Source organism: Pleurodeles waltl, chromosome 7 (genome assembly GCF_031143425.1).
Source record: "Pleurodeles waltl isolate 20211129_DDA chromosome 7, aPleWal1.hap1.20221129, whole genome shotgun sequence".
In the NCBI taxonomy this organism is placed as follows: domain Eukaryota; kingdom Metazoa; phylum Chordata; class Amphibia; order Caudata; family Salamandridae; genus Pleurodeles; species Pleurodeles waltl.
In genome coordinates this window covers 786,424,068-786,450,315 of record NC_090446.1, presented here as the reverse complement: position 1 = coordinate 786,450,315, position 26,248 = coordinate 786,424,068, and the positions used below count along the sequence as shown (strand labels likewise).

General features: G+C 42.8%; 1 protein-coding gene and 1 long non-coding RNA gene across 2 annotated transcripts in view; both read left to right on the top strand.

Annotated features, from left to right (window-relative positions):
- Window positions 1-7,950, top strand: part of LOC138245594 (uncharacterized) — a 149,048-nt gene extending 141,098 nt beyond the window's left edge. The window contains exon 3 of the long non-coding RNA XR_011194148.1: window positions 4,482-7,950. This is a non-coding gene — a long non-coding RNA (uncharacterized lncRNA). The remainder of the gene's footprint in view (window positions 1-4,481) is intronic.
- An 8,294-nt stretch (window positions 7,951-16,244) lies between these two features.
- Window positions 16,245-22,158, top strand: HNRNPH1 (heterogeneous nuclear ribonucleoprotein H1). Its single transcript, XM_069199311.1, has 12 exons — window positions 16,245-16,495; window positions 17,093-17,200; window positions 17,386-17,541; window positions 17,637-17,780; window positions 18,584-18,722; window positions 19,290-19,465; window positions 19,683-19,760; window positions 19,843-19,955; window positions 20,073-20,208; window positions 20,404-20,487; window positions 20,922-21,014; window positions 21,610-22,158. The coding sequence occupies exons 2-12, from the start codon at window positions 17,113-17,115 to the stop codon at window positions 21,726-21,728; spliced, it is 1,326 nt and encodes a 441-aa protein (XP_069055412.1). The 5' UTR covers window positions 16,245-16,495; window positions 17,093-17,112; the 3' UTR covers window positions 21,729-22,158.
- The last annotated feature ends 4,090 nt before the right edge of the window (window positions 22,159-26,248 follow it).

Sequence of the window (26,248 nt, the reverse complement as noted above, 5' to 3'; positions counted from 1 at the left end):
AACGCACATACGCAAATGATTATGCTTACACTGCAATTAAGACACAAGGCAAATTAGCTATAGATGCATTACATGTAGGTAGGCTTTGCATATATAGGCCAAAATCTGAACAGGATAATTTGTTTGTGGGAACGAGTGAATGCAGACATGTGTTTTTGTTTCAGAGTAAATGGACCTTTATGCTAAATGGACAAGATCCAGCGATTCCTGGGATCTATTATATCTGTGGGCTAAATGCTTATTACCGTCTCCCTAGGGGATGGTATGGGACATGTTATTTAGGAATAGTATTCCCAAAGATTTACCAAATTGATGACTTAAAACAGATACCTAAGACGTCTGAACTACAACATCCTAGACAAAAACGAGAATCAGTGGCGGCTGTCATTGGTGATATATTTGGAGCTATAATCCCATCAGTAGGGGTTATCTTGAGTTCTATGAAGATTCAAAAGTTGTCTACTATAGTGGACAACATGCTGACAAATTTTACAGGGGCTATACTCCTGATGGATACTGAACTTGCTGCAGAAAGAGCTATGACTCTTCAAAATCGGCTTGCCTTAGACATTCTTTTAGCTAAGAGTGGAGGAGTCTGCAAGATGCTCAATGAGCGTTATTGTTGTTCATTCATACCAGATAACACTAAAAAGATTAGAAGTATGCTTACTAACCTTACTAGAGATAGTACAGATTTGAAGGATTTGAAAGAAATAGGTGTATGGGAGAAATTTGGAAAGGGAATTGCCAGAGTTGGGAGCTGGTTTACAAACATTTGGAATGGGGTACTTGCCAAAATTTTGATGGGTCTATTAATTGATTTGGTCTGTCTATTAGGATTATGGGGGGCATGCAAAATTAATGACAAAATAAAGAGAAATTGGAATAAAAGAACCAGGAGAAACGAAGAAAGTGAAAGAGAGAAAATGTTCAATGAAATGTGGGAGAGTTCACATAAAGGGCAAGATGTTGAAATGCGTATTATGCACAAGGTGAAAAATTAAAAGTGAAAGGTCAAAGGGAAAGGTTCGTGTGATGACGAGCGTGTACTGCCATTTGATAAGTTTTGTTTTGACCAATGACTTTGTGTTTCACCACTGCGCATATTAGTTGCTCAATGTTCACCAGTAGCACATGATATGTTTTGTTCAGTTGAGCCGCCTATGGGCTTTGACATGGCATTAGCCATTACTTTCTGTATTCAGTTTAGCTGCCTATGGGCTTTGACATTGCATTAGTCTGTATTCTGCCTATTGGCTTTGACATGGCATTAGCCATTGCTTTCTGTATTCAGTTTAGCCGCCTATGGGCTTTGACATTGCATTAGCCATTACATTCTGTATTCTGCCTATTGGCTTTGACATGCTGTATCCAGTCTAGCCGCCTATTGGCTTTGACATTGCATTCCTATTGACTTTGACATGATGTATTCAGTTTAGCTGCCTATTGACTTTGACATGCTATTAGATATTCTGCCTATTGGCTTTGACATGATATCATATATTACATTTTGTATTCAGCTCCGCTGCCTATTGGCTTTGACATGATATCATATATTACATTTTGTATTCAGCTTAACTGCCTATTGGCTTTGACATGATCTTATACATTGCATTTTGTATTCAGCTCAGCTGCCTATTGGCTTTGACATGATATTATACATTGCATTTTATATTTAGCTCAGCTGCCTATTGGCTTTGACATGATATTATACATTGCATTTTGTATTCAGCTCAGCTGCCTATGGGCTTTGACATGATATTATACATTGCATTTTGTATTCAGCTCAGCTGCCTATGGGCTTTGACATGATATTATACATTGCATTTTATATTCAGCTCAGCTGCCTATTGGCTTTGACATGACACTAGACATTGCATTTGATATTTAGGTTAGCTGCCTATTGCCTTTAACATGACATTGCATTTGATATTTAGGTTAGCTGCCCATTGCCTTTAACGTGGAGTTAGACATTGCAGTTGAGAATCCAAGCTGTATTTTTCCAAGCTGTGTTTTTGCACCAGAGAACCAAGATGTTTTTCTCACAGTAGACTAGACATGATAAGAGAGAGTACATGGGTGTTGTTTTTCTCTTCGCTTGAGCTTGGGAACAGGAGTAGTCTTGGAGACCTGGCCAGTCTCCAAAAGGCTTGCTCAGTTTCCCAGGTCTGAGAGGAGGGGGCACACCTTTGTAACTAATGTAACAGGCTGCAGAGGGTCAGATTCGAATCTGCCGGACCTCGTGCTGGAGCTTGGCGCCAGCTGCCAGCAATCCCGTGTGGGTAGATGAAACTCTTTCTCGCGGCTGACAGGGGTCATCAGCTTGCAGACCTTAGAAAGATGTAGCTGTGAATAGTTCCCACACGGTGAAGTATTTGTTTTGCTTTGCATTCAATATCTTATAAATATAACCTGCTGTGTATATTGCAAACTGATATATTTTGTTTGATTAACGCGGACTTGAAAGCTACTAATTCGTCATACATAAAATATTGTGGTTGGGGAAGAATTAACAACAATAAAAGTCTTCTTTGACCTCAGAAGAGCATTTCTGTTGTGTTATGTTAGTGCTTAGAAACTAAATAAGAGGAAAGCACTACAATTGGTACCTGGAGTCGTGGGGTCGGTCATTAAGAAGTGATTAAGAAGGGGTTTGACGAGTTAGTAGATTTCTAAGTGCACACTTTAAAAGTGTAATTGTTTTTTTGTTGTTTGGAGAGTTACAGAAATTGTTTTTTGTTGTTTGGAGAATCACAGTAGCACGGCAGACCATGTCATGTGTTGTTAAACTGCCTGATGGTGCTACGAAAAACTGTGAATTGTTTGTTGTTTGGAGAATCACAGTAGCACGGCAGACCATGTCATGTGTTGTTAAACTGCCTGATGGTGCTAAGAAAAACTGTGAATTGTTTTCTGTTTGGGGAATTACAGAAGAAAATGCATGTGTAGAAAACGTGTGTTTTGGAAGTAATGATGACAGAAAGGTCTGGATACCTTTATCTGCTTACAGAGAAATGCAGGAGAAATGTAGGAAGTTGGAACATGAAAATAGGAATTTACGTGAGCAAATTAGCCCGACTGAAAGTTATAAAAGGGCTGTTTTTGAAGAATCTTTCTTGTCCCATTCCAGTAATGAGGGGGTTAAGACAGCTCCGAGCTGCACTGAGTTTTCGTGTGAGCCAGGGTTTTTGGCAGACAAAATGCATTCCTTAACTGATAACACGGACGAGAGAGCTCAGAATGTGATTTACGAGTTACCGTTGCAAAATGCACAAGTAAAACGAAAGATTTTAGAGCAAGAGCCGACTTTCATTAGCTTGTTTGATTTTTGGAAAAAGAATAGCCCTCATTTGAGAGAAATCCTAACACTTTTGTATATGGTTACTGTGAAAAATTATATGCAGCTGCGCGCTTGTGATTTGGCAAATAAAATAATGCAGACTTTAGGTTTTTGCGCAGTGCAAGAAGGAAATACTTATGTACATGTAAATCATGAACAAGGAAAGAAAATAGTGCCCCTAGCTAGAATCATACAATGGATCTGGTACTTGCAAGACAGGGCTAGAGTACCACAGGTAAAAGAATTATCAATGAAGTTGTGTGCACCATTTGAATTCGTGTCCACTGAAGATAAAAAGCATGTTTGTTTTACTAATGATTCATTGACTGAAATGTTGTTTTCTGGCACAGTAGAAGGAACAGCGTTGTATAATGTGTGTCAGATTTTAAAGCAAGAACTACGTGAGATGTGTCATTTTTATGCTGATTTTTGGTTCATTGCTAATGTTTTAGCTGCTTGTTTTTACATATGGCTTGTACCTAACTGGTTCAATTACCTTGCAGATGTTAATGAGAAAAATTCAGAGAGAGAAGTGTTCACCCAGAATTCTGCCTTAGTGGGGATGGCTAAGTGGGTGCCCCAGAAATGTGAACAGCTGAGAGAAAAAGCCACTTACAGGTGGGCAGAGATGAGAGAGATGCACATTCCCCTAGTTTTGATAAAAACTGTGCAACACGCACAAAAGCAATCTGTCATGCAAGCAGTCACAGAGCAGTTGGGGAGAGGAAAGTTACCAGGACAGAAATGGCAAATTGATCAGGTTTTAGGGAGAGTGATTGCTGCAAATTACCAAGGAAAAATCGAAATTATGCTGATACCTAGAAAAGAATATTCATTCATACAAATTGGAGACAGAATGGCCCAAATTGAAAAAAGTGCAGTGAATGGAGGTTTGTTAAAGAAGGAGTCTGCCCCAGCCCTTCTGACAGTGCAAGAAAAGGGAAGCTGTGGCGCAGCAGATAAAAACCTCAGTACTGATGTGTGGGCTGAAGCCCCAAGTGACCCTCCAGAACCTGCAGTGAATATAACAAAGGGCCCCAAAAACGTCCTGCTGATCATAAAACAGGGAAAGAAAGAGGAAGGGTGCAGTTTAAATGAAAAATGTTATTTGCAAGAAAAGTCATACTTGTTTCTTTTGCAGATCCTACCACGTTTCGCCACTGTCCCTGAGTGTGCTGTGTGGTCCCCCTTCCGGTGTGTGCGTGTGGGGTCGGGGAAGGGACCGAACCCCCAACCTGAACCTGGCTGAGTAAAGTGCCAGCACCATGGATCCATTTTGCGCAAACTGCGCCTTCAGTTCAAGTTCAACTTGTTTGATTGCATTCTGTGGTTTTTTTTTTTTTCCCTTCTCGTATGGAACTCTGACTTTTGCTTACCTTCCAGCAAACCTTTCAGGTGGACCGTGCACCTTTACATGAGCAGAACTCATGCCACATCAAATTGCTAACACTGTTGAATTAGAGACTCATTCAGAGTATAAAAATTGCCCAGTCTTTTCTGTATAGATGTATCTGATGTGAAAGGTTATGAAATCAATGTGTTAATTCACTTCTATTGCTTTAGAGGGATTGCTTTGATCATAATGTTTTTTTGTTTGTGCTGATGTTTTTTGTTTTTGTTTGAAACAGGAGATATGTGAAACAAAAATTCATTGGTCAAAGGGCGGAATGTACTGCCATTTGATAAGTTTTGTTTTGACCAATGACTTTGTGTTTCACCACTGCGCATATTAGTTGCTCAATGTTCACCAGTAGCACATGATATGTTTTGTTCAGTTGAGCCGCCTATGGGCTTTGACATGGCATTAGCCATTACTTTCTGTATTCAGTTTAGCCGCCTATGGGCTTTGACATTGCATTAGTCTGTATTCTGCCTATTGGCTTTGACATGGCATTAGCCATTGCTTTCTGTATTCAGTTTAGCCGCCTATGGGCTTTGACATTGCATTAGCCATTACATTCTGTATTCTGCCTATTGGCTTTGACATGCTGTATCCAGTCTAGCCGCCTATTGGCTTTGACATTGCATTCCTATTGACTTTGACATGATGTATTCAGTTTAGCTGCCTATTGACTTTGACATGCTATTAGATATTCTGCCTATTGGCTTTGACATGATATCATATATTACATTTTGTATTCAGCTCCGCTGCCTATTGGCTTTGACATGATATCATATATTACATTTTGTATTCAGCTTAACTGCCTATTGGCTTTGACATGATCTTATACATTGCATTTTGTATTCAGCTCAGCTGCCTATTGGCTTTGACATGATATTATACATTGCATTTTATATTTAGCTCAGCTGCCTATTGGCTTTGACATGATATTATACATTGCATTTTGTATTCAGCTCAGCTGCCTATGGGCTTTGACATGATATTATACATTGCATTTTGTATTCAGCTCAGCTGCCTATGGGCTTTGACATGATATTATACATTGCATTTTATATTCAGCTCAGCTGCCTATTGGCTTTGACATGACACTAGACATTGCATTTGATATTTAGGTTAGCTGCCTATTGCCTTTAACATGACATTGCATTTGATATTTAGGTTAGCTGCCCATTGCCTTTAACGTGGAGTTAGACATTGCAGTTGAGAATCCAAGCTGTATTTTTCCAAGCTGTGTTTTTGCACCAGAGAACCAAGATGTTTTTCTCACAGTAGACTAGACATGATAAGAGAGAGTACATGGGTGTTGTTTTTCTCTTTGCTTGAGCTTGGGAACAGGAGTAGTCTTGGAGACCTGGCCAGTCTCCAAAAGGCTTGCTCAGTTTCCCAGGTCTGAGAGGAGGGGGCACACCTTTGTAACGAATGTAACAGACTGCAGAGGGTCAGATTCGAATCTGCCGGACCTCGTGCTGGAGCTTGGCGCCAGCTGCCAGCAATCCTGTGTGGGTAGATGAAACTCTTTCTCGCGGCTGACAGGGGTCATCAGCTTGCAGACCTTAGAAAGATGTAGCTGTGAATAGTTCCCACACGGTGAAGTATTTGTTTTGCTTTGCATTCAATATCTTATAAATATAACCTGCTGTGTATATTGCAAACTGATATATTTTGTTTGATTAACGCGGACTTGAAAGCTACTAATTCGTCATACATAAAATATTGTGGTTGGGGAAGAATTAACAACAATAAAAGTCTTCTTTGACCTCAGAAGTGCATTTCTGTTGTGTTATGTTAGTGCTTAGAAACTAAATAAGAGGAAAGCACTACAGAGCGTCATCAGAGGAGGGACTGAGAGAGCGTACCTTAAATATTACATATATTAAATGTGAAATGCTTATATAAATGCCTAACAATGTTGCATATGGAAAAATGACCATAAATATTAGTTGCTTAGTGTGTATTCTCAATATGATTATAAGTGTAAAGTTACTATTGTGCACATAAACTAATGTCGAATATAAGAAATAATTGCTTGCACTATGATTAATTGAATATATTAACGCTTATGAATATTGCATTTGTATTAAAACCCATAAGCCTTAAGTTAGCGTGAGTTGAAGATTTTAGCTGTGTAGCTCTCTTATGAAAGCATATTTTCTGTTTTTTAGTGTGCTGACTCGTAAAAGGCCATGACCCAGCGTTTGTTCCTTTTCTTTGTTTTATGTTGCTAATTCATCCTGTTCCCATCCGCATGCTAGCTGCCTTAGTATAAGTTTTATACAGAATTTGAAACAAAAATATACCAAAGGAATGAGCAAGGCCATTTGACCATGGATAAAGAAGCTCATGACCCACGAAACGTGCCAAGATGATGACACGACACCCGGATGTGCCACCTACGAAGACGTCAATTACGAAGACCAATCAAAGTGTTATAAATTATCGTGGGGTGACAATTTGGATTACCTAATGTATAATTTGATAGGTTAAAGATAGTGGGGTATGACGAATATCCAATAGAATTTTGGGGGAAGGTATTGCGAAAAAGGGATAAAAACTCATGACACGGAAGAGTCAGGAGGAATTAGGTAGGGAATGCTATCGATTTTATCCAGAAACTCCGTCACTCAGTTTGGTGACTTTGAGACTTAATAAATTATCCTCACCCGTTATTGTCTTTATGCTTCTCCTCCTTAAGAGGGAAGTGTCCCCTCTCCACTAGAACCGAGTTAGATTAATGGCGATATGACTGACGTCCTGCAGACGAAGACTGATCCTGTGTGCTGACTAAATCATTAGAGGGTAATTATGACAATGCTGTTGTAATTTGTCTATTTGCTTTTCCTTTCTAGGTACCAACTGCTGTAATTTTGATTAGAGACCATATTTTAGATGTTTTCCAAATTGGTGTTCTAAATTATTTTGCATGAAGTCCAACATGCCAATGCTAATTAGAGGCTAGGATAGGTAAATCACCCTGACTGACACGAACTGACTTGACTGACATTATGCCATGCTGAACTAAGACCTGCATGATATTCTATGTGTTCCGATCCATGTTTACCTTATGTTATGCTCTCCTATTTGTGATCTTTGCATTATTGAAGTCTTATTACAGTTGCCATATTGTGACTATGCTTATATGCTTCTTGGTTTTGAGATTGACACTTTGCTAGTAGATTGTAATCAATAGGGAATAAAACTCATAAATGCTATCACAAGGTGTGATTATTCATGGCTGAAAGGTCATGGTTGCGTCGACAATTTGATTAATGTCTTTATCCAAAGTAAAGTGTATTGTGGTGATAAATATCAGCGACCTTATTGATATATTGCTTGACATATTGATTAGTTATCTCGTTCTACGGTGTCTCACCACTGGGTCAAAAGATTCGTCAGCCTAAAACGAGTCCTGATGTGTATAAAATTGACATAAAGGGACGTGTCAACAGAGCTATAGTTATGTTCAGCAGCTTGTGTTTTACACAGCTTTTCAAAAACGTCAGCATGTAAATCTCCAAAAGCTGCATCAGTTCCTTCTAATTTTTTTTGATTTAGACTTGGACTTTGATTTTGCCCCTTCAGGTTGCGGTTGTTGCCCTTGAAGCCAACCCTGGGAGCAGGCGTAATCAAAAAGCTGCCCCGAAAAAGGCCCTAAGGCTCTCACTAGGGTATCATTAACAGATTGTTGAACCCTAATATCAAGGGCTTCAATGAGGTTAACCTCAAGCTGGTTACCAGTCTCTTCAGGGTAGTACCCTGCTTTATGTTCACTCCATTGAGCCATATTGCTGATGTGAATTATGAGAAGATTGTATAATATTAAATATTATTATGGATAGGGAGAGTGCAAAAATCCCTAACAGGCAAGAAAAGCCCAATAAAGAGTGGAGGGAGCAGCCTGTGTAGCACTCTAGGCAAAGCCTCATATATTTTTACAGCCTAAGTCTTTAAAAGCACCATCTGGGCGTCAGGGAGCCAAGTGGTGAAACACAAATCGGGCCTCTTCAGCAGCACGAGCAGTCACACAAGCCGATCTCCCAGAATAATGAAAATGAAGAGATTGGCTTGTGCACAGCACACGAAGACACGAACAAAAACATAAAGAAAAGACTACATGCATAGGGTGTAGCTTGCTCCCGCTCCACAAAAAGGGCATGTACATTTGGCACATAAATTATTAACACATAGGAAAACTTGTATATTAAAACGAAATGGTACTTATCTGCTGCGGAGCAGCAAATAAAGAGGAAGTGACATCTGGGGTTATAGTATTTATGGACAGAGGTCATGGGAGGTGATTGGGCCATGTGATATTATACTAAGCATCATGGGACACGAGTGCTAGGGCCTGGTTAGCAGTATCCCAGCACACTTTCAATCATAACTAGCATCAACAAAAGGCAAAAAGTTAGGGGGTAACCATGCCATGGGAGGCATTTCCCTACACCCGCAAAGACTAAATATGGTCTAACTGAAAGCCGAATTGGATGAAATTGTTGAGGGTAATATAGTGATGGAGTTCCTTGGATATTATGATGAGAACAAGTTACTTTACATAAGCAAGGAAGCAGCAACGGTGGCACAAGAAGGATATGCGAAGATGGAGAGGGTGTGTTGTGGCATGTAGATTCTATTTATAACACTGTTTGGCATTTTGTGCTCTTTGTTGCTGTTTCATAGAAACCTGAGTATGTCATCTTCCTCAGCATAGAGCTCTACATTGTCATCTGGTCTAAAGCTCTAATACAAATTGTGTCAGTTGAAGTTTTGATGCTGCTGATACTAGATTTGGGTCTTATGCTATGTATCTAAGAAATAAACTCAAGAAAACCTTACCTTGCACTGTACACCTATAGATGGATACTTGCCAATATATCAGCATGTACATTGTAATGTTTGTATAAATATGTTGATGTTTTGCATTTTTGTCCTGAATGTAGGAAAACGCCTTCTTTTTGGCAATGTTACCCCCCCATTTTGCCTGCTGTCAGTGTGGTTTGATTGTGTTTACTGGGATACTGCTAACCAGTATCCCAGTGACTGTGTTCTCTCCCTCTAAATTTGGCTGTTACTGACTTTGTAAACCTCACAATTGGCATACTGGGGCCCCCATATAAGTCCCTAGTATATGGTACCCAGGTACCCAGGGCATTCAGGTACCAGGGGATCCTATAATTATATTTGTGTTTTGACCACTAACTCCACGTTGCACTTAGCCTAGCAGCACACCGTCACATTAGTGACCACCAACTTCATTTTGCCTATTGACTTTATTTTAGCATTGGCCACCGCCACGTTAAAAGCTGCAAGTAGTTTTCCATGCTCACATTATACAATGTACTCATGTTTTTATTCTGCTTCTTTTCGTGTTCTTTCCCACCAGGGGCTTTGGCTGATAAGAATGTACTAGGACTGCAGGGAACGGTTTTGTTTTGAAGGGGCACCTTGGGATTTTGGCCAAGTCCTGACGTGTTCTTTTCAAAGCTGGCCTAAAGTAATCAGCATTTTTTGAATAATAAACTTCTGTAGTGAGAGGGAGTTTCTAGAATTTTCCTTTCTTATTTGTTCAAAGTATAAGTGGCAGAGACCAAATAGACCAGGAGTGATTCAGATCGCAGACATGCTCAGGACGCTGAGGTGTGTCATCATTCCTGTGAGGATAATTGATCTCTCTCTCTCTCTCCACGATCGATTCTGGGATCTGGCGATGTGATGCTGATAGGAGGGAGATGAAGCAGATGTGCACTTGCCTCATGGTGATGCATATTTTTTAATTCATGATTTGCTTTGCATTATAATATAGATACATATTTGCTGTGTATATTGCAGTGTAGAATCATTTGTACGTGTTTTCATTTCATTGCTGCGACCATTTTTAAACGTGTGCTTTGAGCATGCTGACCTTCCTTTATGAACCTTGCGAAGTGAATTAATAAATGTCTTCTTTAGATAAAGAAGCGCATTCCAGAGATTTTTGTCAGTGCATGAGTGTTTTAGCTCAGTCATTAGTGAAGCAAAACAGATCCCCATGGGCTGCAGTATGCTTTATGCCACCCACTGGGGCCCATATAAATTTGTCTGCAGGCCTGCCTTTGCAGCCTGCATGAAAAGGTGCATGTACCTTTTCTTTTCAGATCACTGCACCAGGCCACTATAAGTCATCCTTATAGCAGGCCCTCCTAGCCCAGAGGGCAGGGTGCAGGTACCTGTGTGTGGGGGCACCCCTGCATGAGTAGAGGAACCCCTACTAACTCCAGCTCCCTTTTCCTGGACTTCGTAAGTGCGGGATGCCATTTTACGCGTGTACTGGACACAGGTCACTCACTACCTGTGTCCAGCTATACAATGGTAACTCCGAACCTGGGCATGTTTGGTATCAAACATGTGGAAATCGTACGCCAATACTGTTACCAATATTGGTTGTATAATTCCATGCACTCTGGGGGCTCATTAGAGGACCCCCCCAGCTTTGCTCCCACCAGTTTGCAGGGTTTTCCCGGACAGCCTGTGCTGCTGCCATCCTAGAGACAGGTTTTTGTCCTCTTGCTGCTTGACCAGCTCAAGGCCAGAAAGGCATGAAAAAGAAAGCGTTGATGAGGTCGAAAAATAGGAATGGTCAAATAGGCATCCTCCAGGTCTATTTGGACCATCCAGTCCCTTTCTCACAATATCTCGTAACAGATGGATGCCCTCCATCTTTAAATGGCGGTAGACGATCCACCTGTTGAAATTCTTGAGATTGAGGACCAAACGGGATCTGCCACCCTTCTTCTCCACCAGGAAAATAGGTCTCAGGAAACCGCAAGGATGGGGAAGAGTTTCATCTATGGCATTGTTGACCAGAAGATCAGACACCACTGAGGAGATGAATTCCTGATCTGGTAGGAAAAAATACATCTCAGGGGGAAGAACCCCCTAAACTAGAGAATCGTAGAACTCCAACTTGTAACCTGAATGGATAAAAGAACCCGGAGGTCATGAGTAATTGCCTGCCTTTTGGGAAGGAACAACCCAGTTTTGCCCCCCAACATCACATCTGATATAGGAATTAGGCCCACCTGTAGTACCGGAGTCCTAATAGGAGGATTGGGAGCCTCTAGGTTTTCCTCTCCGGAAGCGGTTGCGACCCGCCGTTCCTTGGGAAGGATAGAAGGTGGAGGAGGGGGAGGAATCCTGGCAACCTCCTCTGCACTGTTGATAGTAGCCTCTTTGATGACCATGATGAAAGCTCTGACCAAAGGCTCGCTCCCAAAAGCATCCTGCCCTGCCAAAAAGTGGGCGAAGTACCTTCTTGATGGAACCTAGAGCCTTATCAAGATTTGCGCATGTAGCAGAAAATCTGGACAGTTCTTTGTGGAAAAGAGAATGGAACAGAAGACCTTGAGCCAAGAGGCCCGACTCTGAAGTGGCAAGATTGGTCATCTTATTTGTTCACTGGAAATAGCACAATTTGCATTTCCCAGGAAACACAAGGCTCGTTGGGCCCAGCCTACCAGAATGTCAGGGTCAATGGGAGCTCGAGACTCCTTGGTGTGGAAGCCCAGCTCCAAAATTTTTGTGAGAAAACCAGAGACCTCCAATAGCTTATCCTGGCACCGGTGCCAAGCGTGATTGATACCCTTCTTAAGATCTTTTGTTATTTTTTTAAGGTAGGTGACCAGTGTAGAGTCAAACTCCAGGGTCTCAATGAACTTAGTAGGGAAATCTGGTCTGGGAGATTCAGACTGTAGTTGAGACCTAGTGTCCTTCTCAAAACCCTGCCGTATACAGGCTTGGACATATCATGCCACATCAGTCAGACGGTCTATAGGGATGACCTAGGATGAATAATATCCTCAGGATCAAACGTGAGGACTTTAGGAGGTTGGGGGTCAACCTGTGTATGATGAGATTTCTTCTGGCGCTTGCGAGGAGCAGCATCCTCATTGTGAACTGGTTCCTAAGAGGCGGAAGAAGAATCAGAATCCCCTTGAGTGCCGGTTTTGGGATGAGTAGGTATCATCTAGCCGTGATCGTTACCAAGGTATCACACCAATTTTTCAAAATCTGCTTCATCAGGATTAGTATCAGTCTTAGACTCAGGTGAATCCTGAAGGACAGAAGGTTCCCCACTGTGAGGCATCGAGGCAGAAAGCCAGTCCTGTTGTTCGGCAAAACCAAACAAGTATTGTTTTATTGGCTGAATCGCCTTGGCTAAGGAAACATTTACAGTGTGGCGAACCCCAGCATCTAGTGCATAGCCCAAGTCCTGTTCAAATGACCCCACAGAGTCATCATAGTAGTAACTTTCCCCAGACTCTTCCTCATTTTCAGCCGTTACTGGTGAGGAAATGGTACAAAAATCCAAATATCAGTTATTCTTCCAAAGGATGTGGGAGGGACTACTAAAACAATGCCCCAGGGCAGGCAAGAAAAATCAATCAAAGGATGGTTGAGGTTGAGACAAATAGAATGTGGAGGGAGATCTGCCTACAAGAAATAGGCAAAGCCCTGTAAAAAGTATTGCAGCCCTGAAATTAGTGCTAACAAGGCATAAAAGGGGAGCAGCTCGGGGCAGAGACAATACTCGTGTCCCAACATGTTCTGCATCACTGGAACAGAAACCGGATGTGAATCTGGTATAGTGCGTGTATATGCGATGCCTCAAAGCAGTAGAAAGAGGCGGCACGACGATGCGCTGCACAACATGGATGAACGAGACTAGGAGCGCCTTGGAGGGAGGATGGCACGCTCCCAGTAGTGTGAAGTGAGTAAAGCTACCAAAAGTAACAAAATAACCCCATAATCTCCAGGCCGACCAGAGAACACCCACTTTTCAGTGTGAAGGCCTCGGACCGTGAAACCACTGATGATTCTAACGATTGCAATGCGCGGGGCCACATGTAAAGGAGACATGACACGTTACACATGGGCGATATCGGAGGTATGCAATCACATTAAAATAGCAGTTAGCAAGCATATATACAGTAACAAGTATGAATCGATAAATGGTACTTAACTGGCTGTGGAGCAGCAAAGAAAGAGGAAGTGTTATGTTGCTCACAGGTTATAAAGGTCTTGGCTCTATGGTTGGTGTTAGCGCATCAGACCTTTATAAGTAAACTTACAAGGGGACGCAAATAGGTTGATGAACCTTTTGACTTGCAATTAAGAAATTCTTACCATAGCTTCAGTATATCATCAATAATTGATACACAATAATAAAAAATCATTAGTGATCACTAAAATCAATAATCAATGGAGTCGGTAATTATCACGCACCATGACCTTTCAGTCATGAATAACCACACCTTTAGTAAAGATTAGAATGTTTTTTCCTTATGTTAACAATGCTAAGGTCATGTAGTTTAATCTCAAAAATAAATGAAACACAAAAAAAAAAACAACACTGGTTGTCCAAATCGGCGGAAGAAACGCAATCTAATCAAAACCTGAATTACAACACATTCTAAAATTACAGTGCAAATCAATAGCAGAGTCAGCTGCGTTAACGAGATGTAATACACGTAGTTTAGCAGAGAAATCCATCAAACATTAGTCTTTTGGTCATAAGTCAGAATCCTCAACTAACACCAAATTAGCATCAGCATCTTGGGCTTCATGCAAAACAATTTAATAACACCAATTTGGAAAACATCTAACTCTGGTTCTATCAAAACAACGCAGTTGGTACCTAGAAAGAAAAAGCAAATATGCATAATAATCACATTTCAATTTATACCTATCCTTGGTATGGGTCAGCAAAGCAGACTCAGGCCCTCATTCTGACCCTGGCGGTCTTTGACCGCCAGGGCGGAGGACCGCGGGAGCACCGCCGACAAGCCGGCGGTGCTTCAATGGGGATTCCGACCGCGGCGGTAAAGCCGCGGTCGGACCGGCACCACTGGCGGGGTCCCGCCAGTGTACCGCGGCCCCATTGAATCCTCCGCGGCGGCGCAGCTTGCTGCACCGCCGCGGGGATTCTGACCCCCCCTACCGCCATCCAGATCCCGGCGGTCGGACCGCCGAGATCCGGATGGTGGTAGGGGGGGTCGCGGGGCCCCTGGGGGCCCCTGCAGTGCCCATGCCACTGGCATGGGCATTGCAGGGGCCCCCGTAAGAGGGCCCCTACATGTATTTCACTGTCTGCTGCGCAGACAGTGAAATACGCGACGGGTGCAACTGCACCCGTCGCACAGCTTCCACTCCGCCGGCTCGATTCCGAGCCGGCTTCATCGTGGAAGCCTCTTTCCCGCTGGGCTGGCTGGCGGTCTGAAGGAGACCGCCCGCCAGCCCAGCGGGAAAGTCAGAATTACCGCCGCGGTCTTTCGACCGCGGAACGGTAACCTGACGGCGGGACTTTGGCGGGCGGCCTCCGCCGCCCGCCAAGGTCAGAATGAGGGCCTCAGTTTTTGTCCTCAGGACATCAGTCGAACAGCAAGGCATCAGGCTCTCAGTTAGGGAATATGAGCCCAATGTCTGTATGAATGTCTCTCTTGTAAATCTCAAATCTCTCCTAAGGTTCTGAAGTCTCTTCCTTCTGTTGCGTTGTTATATCAAATTCACCTAAACTATCCCCTAATTCCCTGTTGGTCAGTTAATCGTATGTTCGCACTCTGTCCAATAACACTACTATACCAAATCTATGAATTCTAGTATTTCTCCGTTCTCATACTGTTGAATGGTTCGCCTTACGATGTTCACATCACCCGGCTCGTCAGGTAACAATATTGTTGCAGCTTCCACTCTAGTCAGTATCTTCACTGTTCTTGTCCTGGGAAAGTCAGTCTCACACACACATTACACATAAAATGTTACATTAGCAAACACATCATCTTTTAGCAGTTAGTTCATATGAAAAGCTCCTGTTAAGCACATTTAACAGTACAATAGACATTTCACAGTTTAATTCACTTGGTCAGCATTTTTATTAAACGCTAAGAAATACATTTTGAGACCTGGCAAAATAGGCCAAGACATTTGCTAAGTTAAGGCCTACAATGAATAAAGTTTAAAGCATACTTCATAACCCTTAATAGGGCATATTACTGCACCAGTCTAACATATATATTCAATATTTCATAAATATTAATTAATCATTGATTAGCACATATTGTTAACATTGGTGGCCGTCTTCGAGGTCACATTTTCAAATGTGTGCATTATTTTTCTACTTTATTTCATTTTCTACATGAATTCATTATTCAAAATACATAAACACTCATTAATAATTTCTTATTAAAACACCTGTGCTAGCATTTGCCATGTAATACTTGAATGTTCATGGGATATGTAGTGTTTTTCTCTGTACTGATTGGCTGATGTGCTTATTAAAGCATAGAAAGAGAAGCATAACCTGAGCCTCCTGTTCTGCCATAGAATTCGTCACAAACGAAGGGAATAATGCATTTCAAACTGGCTTTCACAGGAATTGCAAAAATAAATCAAACTTAGTTAAATGCCCGTTTTACGCCACATTGTCACGACCTCTAAATACTACACTTCCCATGAGGCAACTCCAAATTTGAGAAACTCTCAGAGCGGGCGGAGTCTAGAACTAGACGATCCTTTATGTCGATGATTGTACGGAGCTGCTCTTGAAAGGGCAGACGTAACAGGGCGGGTCTTCTGTTTCTGCTGCGCACGTCCGGCGAAAACGCAGACCCCGCCCCCTGTTCACTGCGTCTGCGCCCGTTGTTTGGTTATAATCCGTTTCGAGCGTTTGTTCGTTCACTGTCGACCACGCCGTTGTCACCGTTGGATCTCTTGTTGTAGTGGTAAGTGTTTGGGCCTCACTGTGTTGCCTTTACTTTTTTCTCCGAGCTTGTTATTTGTTTGTATGGCTAATAATGTTCCTTCTGGTATGAAAAGCTAGCCTTTGGAAAAGCGGTGTGGCGTTCTTGGTGGTGGACGCTCTTGCAAGGCCTGCCCCGCCGCCATTTTAGGTCCATTGTGTTCCTCTTTCGCCACGGGAAAGTTATTTAGTAACTTTGGGGTAGTATATGTTTTACTCGTTGATTCGATGCCCCCACTAAGGTGGCGTTCTGTTTCATCACTGGAATGTACGATGTCTGGGTTTGTTGTAGGCAGGCCAGGAAGTACTATGGCGAATCCGCCATTTCCCTTATGTTTTTCTCCTGTAATGGCCGCCGCCTTCGGGGCTGCTGAAACATTTTGGTTGCCTTTCGTATGGCGACACACGAGACACAGTGTCGCTTCCTTTAGGTTGTAATTCGGGGAAGCCGGTTTGGGTGGTGGTTTAGTATTTTAACTTGGAGGCGTGTTTAACTGCCTTTTTTAAAAAAAAAAAATGACCAAGTAGGCCACTTTAGTTTATTACTTTTCATTTAACACATCTAATGTTGAAATTGTAGTGTCACCTAAGTCGCACAAGATGTCTGAAGGAGGCGAGGGTTACGTGGTGAAGGTCCGTGGTTTGCCCTGGTCTTGCTCCACCGACGAGATCGAGCGTTTCTTTTCCGGTAAGCTCACCGTACATTGTGTGGCACATACTGTACATCACGGATACTCCGAGCTAGAATTTGAACTTTTAAATGCGACTTCGCCGTCGAGACACAGTTGATCTTCACCTCAGTCAGTGGCGAGACTAAACTTACTTTCTTGTTCGGTGCTAGACTGAAACGTGCATTTCACTCTTTCTTTTCAGAGTGTAAAATATTAAATGGATCTGGAGGTATTCGTTTTATTTACACCCGCGAGGGAAGGCCTAGTGGAGAAGCTTTCGTTGAACTGGAAGACGAAGAAGACGTGAAGATGGCGCTTAAAAAGGACCGTGAAACAATGGGCCACCGATACGTTGAGGGTTGGTTTTGAGTTTTCCACTACCGTTCATACTCGTAGGTTGTTCAACAGCCTCCTACTTATTCTCATCACGCGTTTATTTATTTTTTATTTAAGTGTTCAGATCAAACAACGTGGAAATGGATTGGGTCTTAAAACACACAGGGCCCAATAGCCCAGACACGGCAAATGATGGCTTCGCTCGCCTTCGCGGTCTCCCATTTGGGTGTAGTAAAGAAGAGATCGTGCAGTTCTTCTCGGGTAAGTCGTGTTCCTGTGTAAACGTGTTTGTGATTAACTATTACCGCTTGGCTACGCAGCAGTATTGAACATAAGCTCCTGCGCTTCACATTGGACCGTTGTTTACGATTTCGAATCTGTATTGTTTTAAAATTGGTTCTGTAGTACCGCGTGCGCCGATTTTCCGAATGTTATTCTTTCCTTGCTACTGCCTTCCAACTTCAGTGATAGACTTTAAAATCTAGAACATGCAAATTGCCATTTAAGCTTTCTGTCTTTTTCTAAGAAAATAGTGTGTACTCAAATAGTTTAATCGCATTTAGGTGGTGCAATCAGCTGCTGTTCGTACTTCGCAAATTACCCTTAAATACTTGTTTAAGTGTCTACACCTTAAAACTTTGTAACCACATCTTTTTATCCTGTCCCACTTCTCGACATATTGTAAATCACTACTTAAGTAGACTGGACGTGGTCATCGGCATGCAGTTTACAACCCGCATTCATTGCTTAGGTTTAGCATAAAGATCTGAGTTGCATTTTATTTTGTGGTCACTGTATGTAGGTGTCTGCTGTTTTATTTCCTTAATGTCTGTTTGCTTTTTCATGTTCAATTAAAACACCCTGACTTTCAGTTTCTTCACCGTACAAACTTAATGCTGGGTGTGTTAATTATCTTACAGTGCCTTGATATTGAATGTTAAAAGTACAAGCGCTATACTACCGCACAGTATTGAAATTATGGTGTTTTTTTAAAGCATTAAGATTTTTGGGCATGTGATGTTAATGTTGCCCCCCAATTGGGGTTATTTGTCCTTGGGTTGAAGGGTTGGAAATCGTGCCAAATGGGATAACATTGCCGGTGGACTTCCAGGGGAGGAGTACGGGGGAGGCGTTCGTGCAGTTTGCTTCACAGGAAATAGCTGAAAAGGCTCTAAAGAAACACAAGGAAAGAATAGGGCACAGGTGGGGATGGATGGTTGGTTGGTTAAGTCACTTTTCTTATGGTATATCAATTTCACTTCTCATGGTATAACGAGTAAACAATGCTTTAGAGTAAACGAGTTTGATAAAATAACTTATTGTTATTACACCTTCATTGGTGAAAACGCAAACGAATCGGCCATAGTTCAGCCCATGTTGTCTGATTATGGTGCTTTAAACTAGAAATATTTAAAGTTTCTTTATGTACATTTATTTTACATATTGATAGCATAGCTCCATATTTAAATACGTTTGCGTGCTAAACTGCATGAATGGGTTAGAATCTTAGTGGAGGCTAATTTTGCTAACCCATCAAATGTGTTCATGTTACTTAAGCAGTTATTTCATGCTTCCAGTAACTGCCCTTCCCAACCTTTAAAGGATTGGGTTGCTACTTATATTTTATGGCGATTACAGATGTTTACTACACATCTGTGGCTGAACTGAGTTCACTGCCAAAGGCCACTTTATTTTTGGTTAAACCTCAAGTCTCGTTTAAACTTTTTGAACTGAAGATATTAAGCTAATACTTTTTGTGGCGTGTCTTAGGTACATTGAAATTTTCAAGAGCAGTCGAGCAGAAGTTCGCACTCATTATGATCCCCCTCGGAAACTCATGGCCATGCAACGGCCTGGTCCCTATGACAGACCGGGTGCCGGAAGAGGATATAGTATGGGCAGAGGAGCTGGTTTTGATCGGATGCGACGTGGAGGCTACGGTGGCGGTATGTTTCATTTGTTGGTAATGTCTCCATTAAAGTGTTACCCTTTTATGTCGGCAATGAGACCTGTGTGGTCGCATTGCATAGTTGGCGAGGCTTTCAGTGGACGTTAGGGATGTGAGTAAATTAAGTGGGCTCGTTTGGCATGTGTGCTAGGTGGAGTGTGGCATAAATACCTTTTTGTGCTAAAGATCTGATCTCGTTTGTATGTTGTTTACAGGCTATGGCGGATATGACGATTACAATGGGTACAGTGATGGCGGCTATGGCTTTGGCTCGGATAACCGATACGGAAGGGGTATGTATCTCATAAAATAAAAATAATAATCAAAAACATAGTATCGGCAATAGGCTAATTTAATTTATTCTCTGTATTTTAGGGTTGTCAGATAATAGCTACGGTGACGGAACTTCAACTTTCCAAAGTACAACTGGGCACTGTGTACACATGAGGGGGTTGCCTTACAGAGCTACCGAAACTGACATCTACAACGTAGGTGTAGTTATGAGTTTTTTGTTAGGGTGCACTCTGGCTACTTGTCCACACTAAGTGGGTGAGTGTTCAAAGCCGACATTCGTCGGATTTCAATGACTCCTTTTTGTTTTTCAGTTCTTTTCCCCACTGAACCCAGTCAGAGTACATATTGAAGTTGGGTCGGATGGTAGAGTAACGGGAGAGGCGGATGTCGAGTTTGCTACGCATGAGGATGCTGTAGCTGCCATGTCTAAAGATAAAGCCAATATGCGTAAGTTTTCTCGTCTCTACCTGCGGATTGCGATATTTCTCGGAGGAAGCAGGAAAATTGGCGCAGAGTTGTGGGCATCCTGTATGACTTTATTATTTCGCCCTTTAATAGTGACTGTCTTTTAGGTTTCCCTACTCTCTCAGTACAGCCGATACCATTGTCCCCGACGACTCATATTTCCCTTTTTATTGATAGAACACAGATACGTCGAGCTATTCCTGAATTCTACGGCAGGAGGCGCTGGTGGTGCCTACAGTAGCCAAATGATGGCTGGGATGGGTATGTTTTAATACTTAACATGGTGTTTACCTTTCCAGTTTAATAGTGATTATTTCGTGCACGCTGTCTACGCGCCTGAATGTTGCATGGCCAGGTGCTCCAGTTACTGCATATTTCATTGGGAGGTTCCCCTGTAGGGCAGGCATGGCATTTGGTTCTTGGGTGAAACTTGGTGGGCAGTAGAAAAGGCTTGCATTCCTAGGATGCAAATTCTCCTTCGCGTTTAGTGTTAAATATATATTTTTTCCATTTTAAAGGGGGGGGGGGGGGATTGTTACATTTAGGCTGTTGTATTTCTATCTAGTTTTCAACTGTTCTGCTATGTGATGGTGCATATCGTGTACTGGCTTATAATAAAGACATTTTGAACAGTTATACAACGCATAGGGCGTACTTTTGGCTTTCTTTCTAAATTTAATTCGTTTGTGAAACAGGGAGCCAGGCCAGTTATGGAAGTCCGAATAACCAGCCATTAACTGGAAGCTATGGTGCAGCATATGGAAGTCAAAGCAGCATGAGTGCATACGGTAAGCCCCATTGTTTCTTTAGCAACTGTGCAAACTGCATACTTAAATGTGTGTTGCTTAATTCCAGTCAGTACCCTTGAGTCTTCAACAAAGTACCAGCGCAGTCTCACATGGCTGTCTCAAATGCACTTCAACTTGACTCCATAGCCGACAGATCTCTTGTTGATCTTCCCATGGGAGTGGATTGTGGTTTAAGATGGGTATTATCATCCGCCTGCTTTTCAAGGAGTGCTGGACCAGCTGTCTTTATCCTCAAGCGCTGAAAGCAGCGGTGTACTAGATTTGAACAGTTTTTTTTAAATACTCCATGTAAACAAAGGACCTTTGCTTTAGGCGCCTGCAAGATCGGTGTAAATGTTAGCCCAGGCGGTAGTTTCTGGGGTCTCTCGTATGTTCCTCCCTTGCCATGGCGAAGTGGTGCATTGTTGTAGTATAATGGTGTTAAAAAGAGGCGTTAATTGACTTCCCGGGATAATGGATCATAGACGAGCACACTTGTCCTACAAACGTAGTAGTTGCTGTCCTGTACCACCACAATATATTCCACTTGTGTGATGTGTAATTGACCGCCGCCTCCCTTTTCTTTTTATTGCAGGTAGCCAGAGTGGTTTAAGTAGCAGCTACTACAGTAATACCAGCCGACCGTCCTTGGGTGTAAATGGAATGGCTGGAATGTCCAACATGTCCAACATGACTGGTGCCTGGGGAATTTAAATGTTAATTAGACTTTTTTTTTTTTTAAATGCAATACATGCTTGTCATTTATGCTTACTGTAAGTGTAATCTGGACTGTTTTATTTTAAAACACAGAATTAAACAATGGATGCAGGGTTAGACATTCATTTTCAATTACCTATTCCATAGACAACAGTTGGCATTTTTTGGTTTAACTGTTGAATTGTAAAGTTACCCTTCTACCTGTTCTACTGTTTTGAATGCACGAGGAGTCTAATGTAAACCCACTCGTATGAGAGCTTTAGTTTAATTGCATTTCCTTCGAGAACAGTTATAAGGGTTTGGCTTTGGTGTTTGTATGAAATTCCAAAGCCACGATTAATCTTGTGTTGAGAAACCTTTTTTGTTTGGTGTACTGCGCAGTGTAAAGTGAAAAATTGTTAAATAAACCTTTTAAATTAAATTAGAACCTGTGGTTTTACATTTAAAATGCATTTGCTTGGCTGTGCATGCTCTCGTGTATTCATTTCGAAGAATTTATGAACTCACCAGCCTGTGATGGGGGGGAGGGAGTCACATCTTTAGTGTTTTTTGCACTTTGAGTTAATCATTAGTTCTAGCCAATTATACGGTTTTGCTATCTCGCCAGAGAAGAGTTCCGATGGTTCAAGCCTTTTTAGAAAGGGTAGGCTGAGAGCACTTAAACGAAGCACCTCGTGCATATGTACTGCTATTCATGTAAACTAGGAATTGTCTGCACTGACCTATATTTAGGTGTTCCGTTTCCCTGTCTGTCTTAGCCTGGGTGAGATTTCATGCTGATCACGGTGGACCACCTGCTCAGTACAAATTCCAGCTCTCTTTTTGGGAATTAAAGTCCTCAAGTCAACGGTTGCTGTTGAACCAGGATGAAGTCAGCTAACTTTCCCTACACACGTCTCCAAACTTCCTTGTGCCCAAACGGCCACAGAACTACTTTTAACCCCCTTCACTACCCGTTTTTTTTTTTGGGGGGGGTGTTTTACTGACACCTATACCCCAGTTTTACTATTTTGTTGCGTGCTTTTAGCCTCCTTCCAGTTAGTGACAGAAATAAGTATGAAACCAATGCTGGATCTCAAAACTAAACACTTCTGAAAAGTAGACAGTTCTGAATTCACCAAGGGGTTATTTGTGTAACATCTGCTGGACTCTTTGGTTGCTGGGATTTATAGGGTTTGTAGGTTCATCTAGAACTCTAGGTACCGAGAGCCAGTAAGAGCTACAAAGTAGCTACAAAGCAATGGGATTTCATTGTGTACTGGGTATACAGCAATTCATTTGGTGAAATATAAAGACTGAAAATTAGATATCAAGGAGACCTTTATTTCCAAAATGGACACAAGATAAAGGTGACAAGCAGTGGTTATTGCACATCTTTGAATTCTGGGGTGCCCATGCTAGCATGTGAATTATAGGACCCTTCTTTCTCAAATATACGTTTTCGTGCCTTTTTTAAAAAAAAAAATAAAACACTCCCATTTAACAGGAAAATGTAGAGACATGGGGTAGTAACATTTGTTGTGCTGGGGAGGGGCTGCATTTTTTGTCCTGAGTTCAGTAGCTATATATGGTGACTAGACATCCAAGGGAGTCCAGGGAGGTTTGACTTGCGTGGGTCCCCCAGTGTTTTCTTACCCAGAATCCTCAGCAAACCTCAAATTTAGCTCAATCAAATTGTTCCTATATTTCTGTGGGATCACCAGGACAAACTTCCTGCCACCCAACGTTCCCCTTAGTCTACAGGTTAAAATTATACCTCACTTGTGTAGATGGGCAAGTTGCCTGTGAGGGAATAGCCAAAATCCTGTTTGGGGAGGGGAGGAGATTATGTGGATTCCTGCAGATTTTGAAGGGGTCTATCACAAAATGTGATTTCAAGCAAAAGTGGAGATTTGCATGGCATTGTGGGCAAGAAAATGGTGCATGTGAAGCACACCACCCTGGACTCACCCAGTTTTTAGTTTTCAGATGTATCTAGGTCTTGTGGATGGATTTTTCTACATGGCAGCAATCCAAAATTGCAGCCCTCGTCATTCCAAGTGGGATGGTTTTGAGTTAGCCAAGCAAGCTCTCATGGCACAAATGTGAAACCAAAACCCCAAATAATCAAATGTCCTGTTGCTTGCCCTGGGATCGGTTGTTTTAGTGTACAGGGGAGAGCTGAAAGCCTGTTGCCCCCTTCAGTTGGGGTGGGGGTCCTAACCATGCCCATACTGGTTGATCGCCACCACACCACTTTTTTTTTAAATATATTCCCTGGCATCTAGAACCCAAATGTGCATAGTAAAACCACCATTTACCAAAACCAAGGCTTCTGGGTGCTGCAGTGGCCTTGCAATAATAACTGAGGTGCAGTTAATTGGCCCATGAAGACCAGCATTAAACCCCACGTGATTCAAAAGTGCCACACAAGTGCAAACTTCACATTTCAACATCTAATTCCAACCCACAAATTTCAACTTCACATTATTCCCCTCCATGCCACATAATGACACGCCAATAAATTCACCTCTACAAATTTCCACGCTGCATTATTCCTCTTCACAATACAATTCCATTATACTCAACACAATTTAACTCTGTGATGCCACATTTCCACTCCAACGTACATAACTACGTTTTATTCCACAGAATTACTCCCCACTAATTCCTCTCAATACATGCTACTGCACAACACAATGCCACTGTAGGAAGTGCACCTTCTGGCATGGTTGCACCCTACTTTTTGCCTAGTCTTGATTCTAACTTGACTGAGTGTGCTGGACCCTGCTAACCTGACCCCAGTATCCCTTTTTCCCCCTGAACTTTACAATTGTTTCCACAGCTGGCACACAGCTAAGTCCCTTGTAAAAAGTACCAGTGGTTGTAGGAAAGTAGCCTCTTTGGCATGGTAAGCCTCACTTCCTGCCTGCTATTAGTGTGGTCTGTTTTCACTGGGATCCGGCTAACCAGGACCCCAGTAATTGTGCTCACTTCCTCCAAATGTGGTTAGCTTGGACCGTTTGTGCACTCCACAATTGGCAAACTGGTGTCCCCTTGTAAATTCCCCTAGTATACGGTACTAGGGTACCCAGGGCATTGGGACACCAGGAGTCCCCCCCCCCCCCCCCCCCCCCCCCACAGGCTGCAACATGCATTTTCCCACCCATGGGTGACCATGTAAAATGTCTGCAGGCCTGCCTGCTTGAAAAGGTGCATGCACCCTTTCACTACATTAGGTCACTATAAGTCACCTCTATGATAGGCCCTTCCAGCCCAGAGGGCAGGGTGTAGGTCCCTGTGTGTGAGTGCACCCCTGCATGAGCAGAGGTGCCCCATCAAACTCCAGTTTGAATCCTCTGGACTGCACAAGTGTGGGGAAGCCATTTTACCCGTGTACTGGCTACAGTGGTCCTGCAACTTAATGTAACTGAACCTGGGCATGTTGGGTGTCAAACATGTCTGAATCATACCCCAATACTGTTGCCAGTATCAGTTGCGTGATTCTGTGAACTCTGGGCTCCTTGGAGGATCCCTCCCTCTATTGCTCTCCTACCAGTCTTTGTGTGTTTGCAGGCAGACCATGCTGAAGCAGCCATCTGACAGGTTTCTGCTGCTTGACTAGCTTGAGCTGGGGAAGGCAGAGCAAAGTATTTCCTACAGGAGAGGGGAGGAAGTAGGTGTTACAAGGCTTGGGAGAGGTAGTCTCCCAAGCCACTGGTTTGCTTCGAAGGACACATCTAGTGCTCTCCTTGCATTAACTGGTTTACACCAGCCCAGTGACCCCTGGACTCTGCTCTGATGTGAAACTTGACTAAGGAAAGGGGAGTGACCAATCCCCCTGACACCCCGCTCTCCCCCAGGGGTGGTCCCCAGAGCTTCTCCAAGTGGCCAGTCAATTTTGGCATCTTGAAAACAAGATATGCAGAGGCCCTTAGGAGCATCTGAGTGGCCAGGTAGGTGACGTCCGTGACCCCCTCTGTTAGGTGGTTACTGTGCAAAGCGACCAAACCCCCGTTTCAGGGTATCTAGGGACTCTTACGGGTGGGTCCCCAGAATCGGTGTGCAGGTCTTCTCTGCATTGTTTACTTGTGCCCTTGGCCACTGTAACTGGATACTTAGGGAACCGACACTACTGCAACTCCCAAGATGACTGCTGCACGGTGAATTGTTTCCTCTGCTCCTTCCAGCAACTCCAACATTTCCACAACAGTATATCCTCGGGTCGGCAAGACTTCAGCTGTACCAAGGATTCTCCCTTGGAGTGAAGGAGTCGCTCTCATCCATCTGCAGGCACCTACAGCGACGACCGGCTGCATGGATCCTGCAACACAGGCAGTGGTCTGAAGTGGTCCCCTTGGGTCCTATCTGTCCTCTGTTCTGGGAGACGGTGAGCCCTTGTTTGCCTTTGCAGGACAGCACCCCTGTGCACTCCAACCCTTGCAGGAGCCCAAGGCTGGTCTCCTGTGCCAAGGGATCTTCAGGTCAGACGCCCTGTCCTCCAGCACTTCATCCTTGCAAGGACAGTCTCTCCTGCC

Excerpts from the sequence above, each read along its gene's own strand:
- HNRNPH1 (XM_069199311.1), top strand. The coding sequence starts at position 17,113 with ATGTCTGAAGGAGGCGAGGGTTACGTGGTGAAGGTCCGTGGTTTGCCC. Across the intron at positions 19,466-19,682 it reads ACGTGGAGGCTACGGTGGCG|GCTATGGCGGATATGACGAT; the intron begins GTATGTTTCATT and ends TGTTGTTTACAG. Across the intron at positions 19,761-19,842 it reads GGATAACCGATACGGAAGGG|GGTTGTCAGATAATAGCTAC; the intron begins GTATGTATCTCA and ends TCTGTATTTTAG.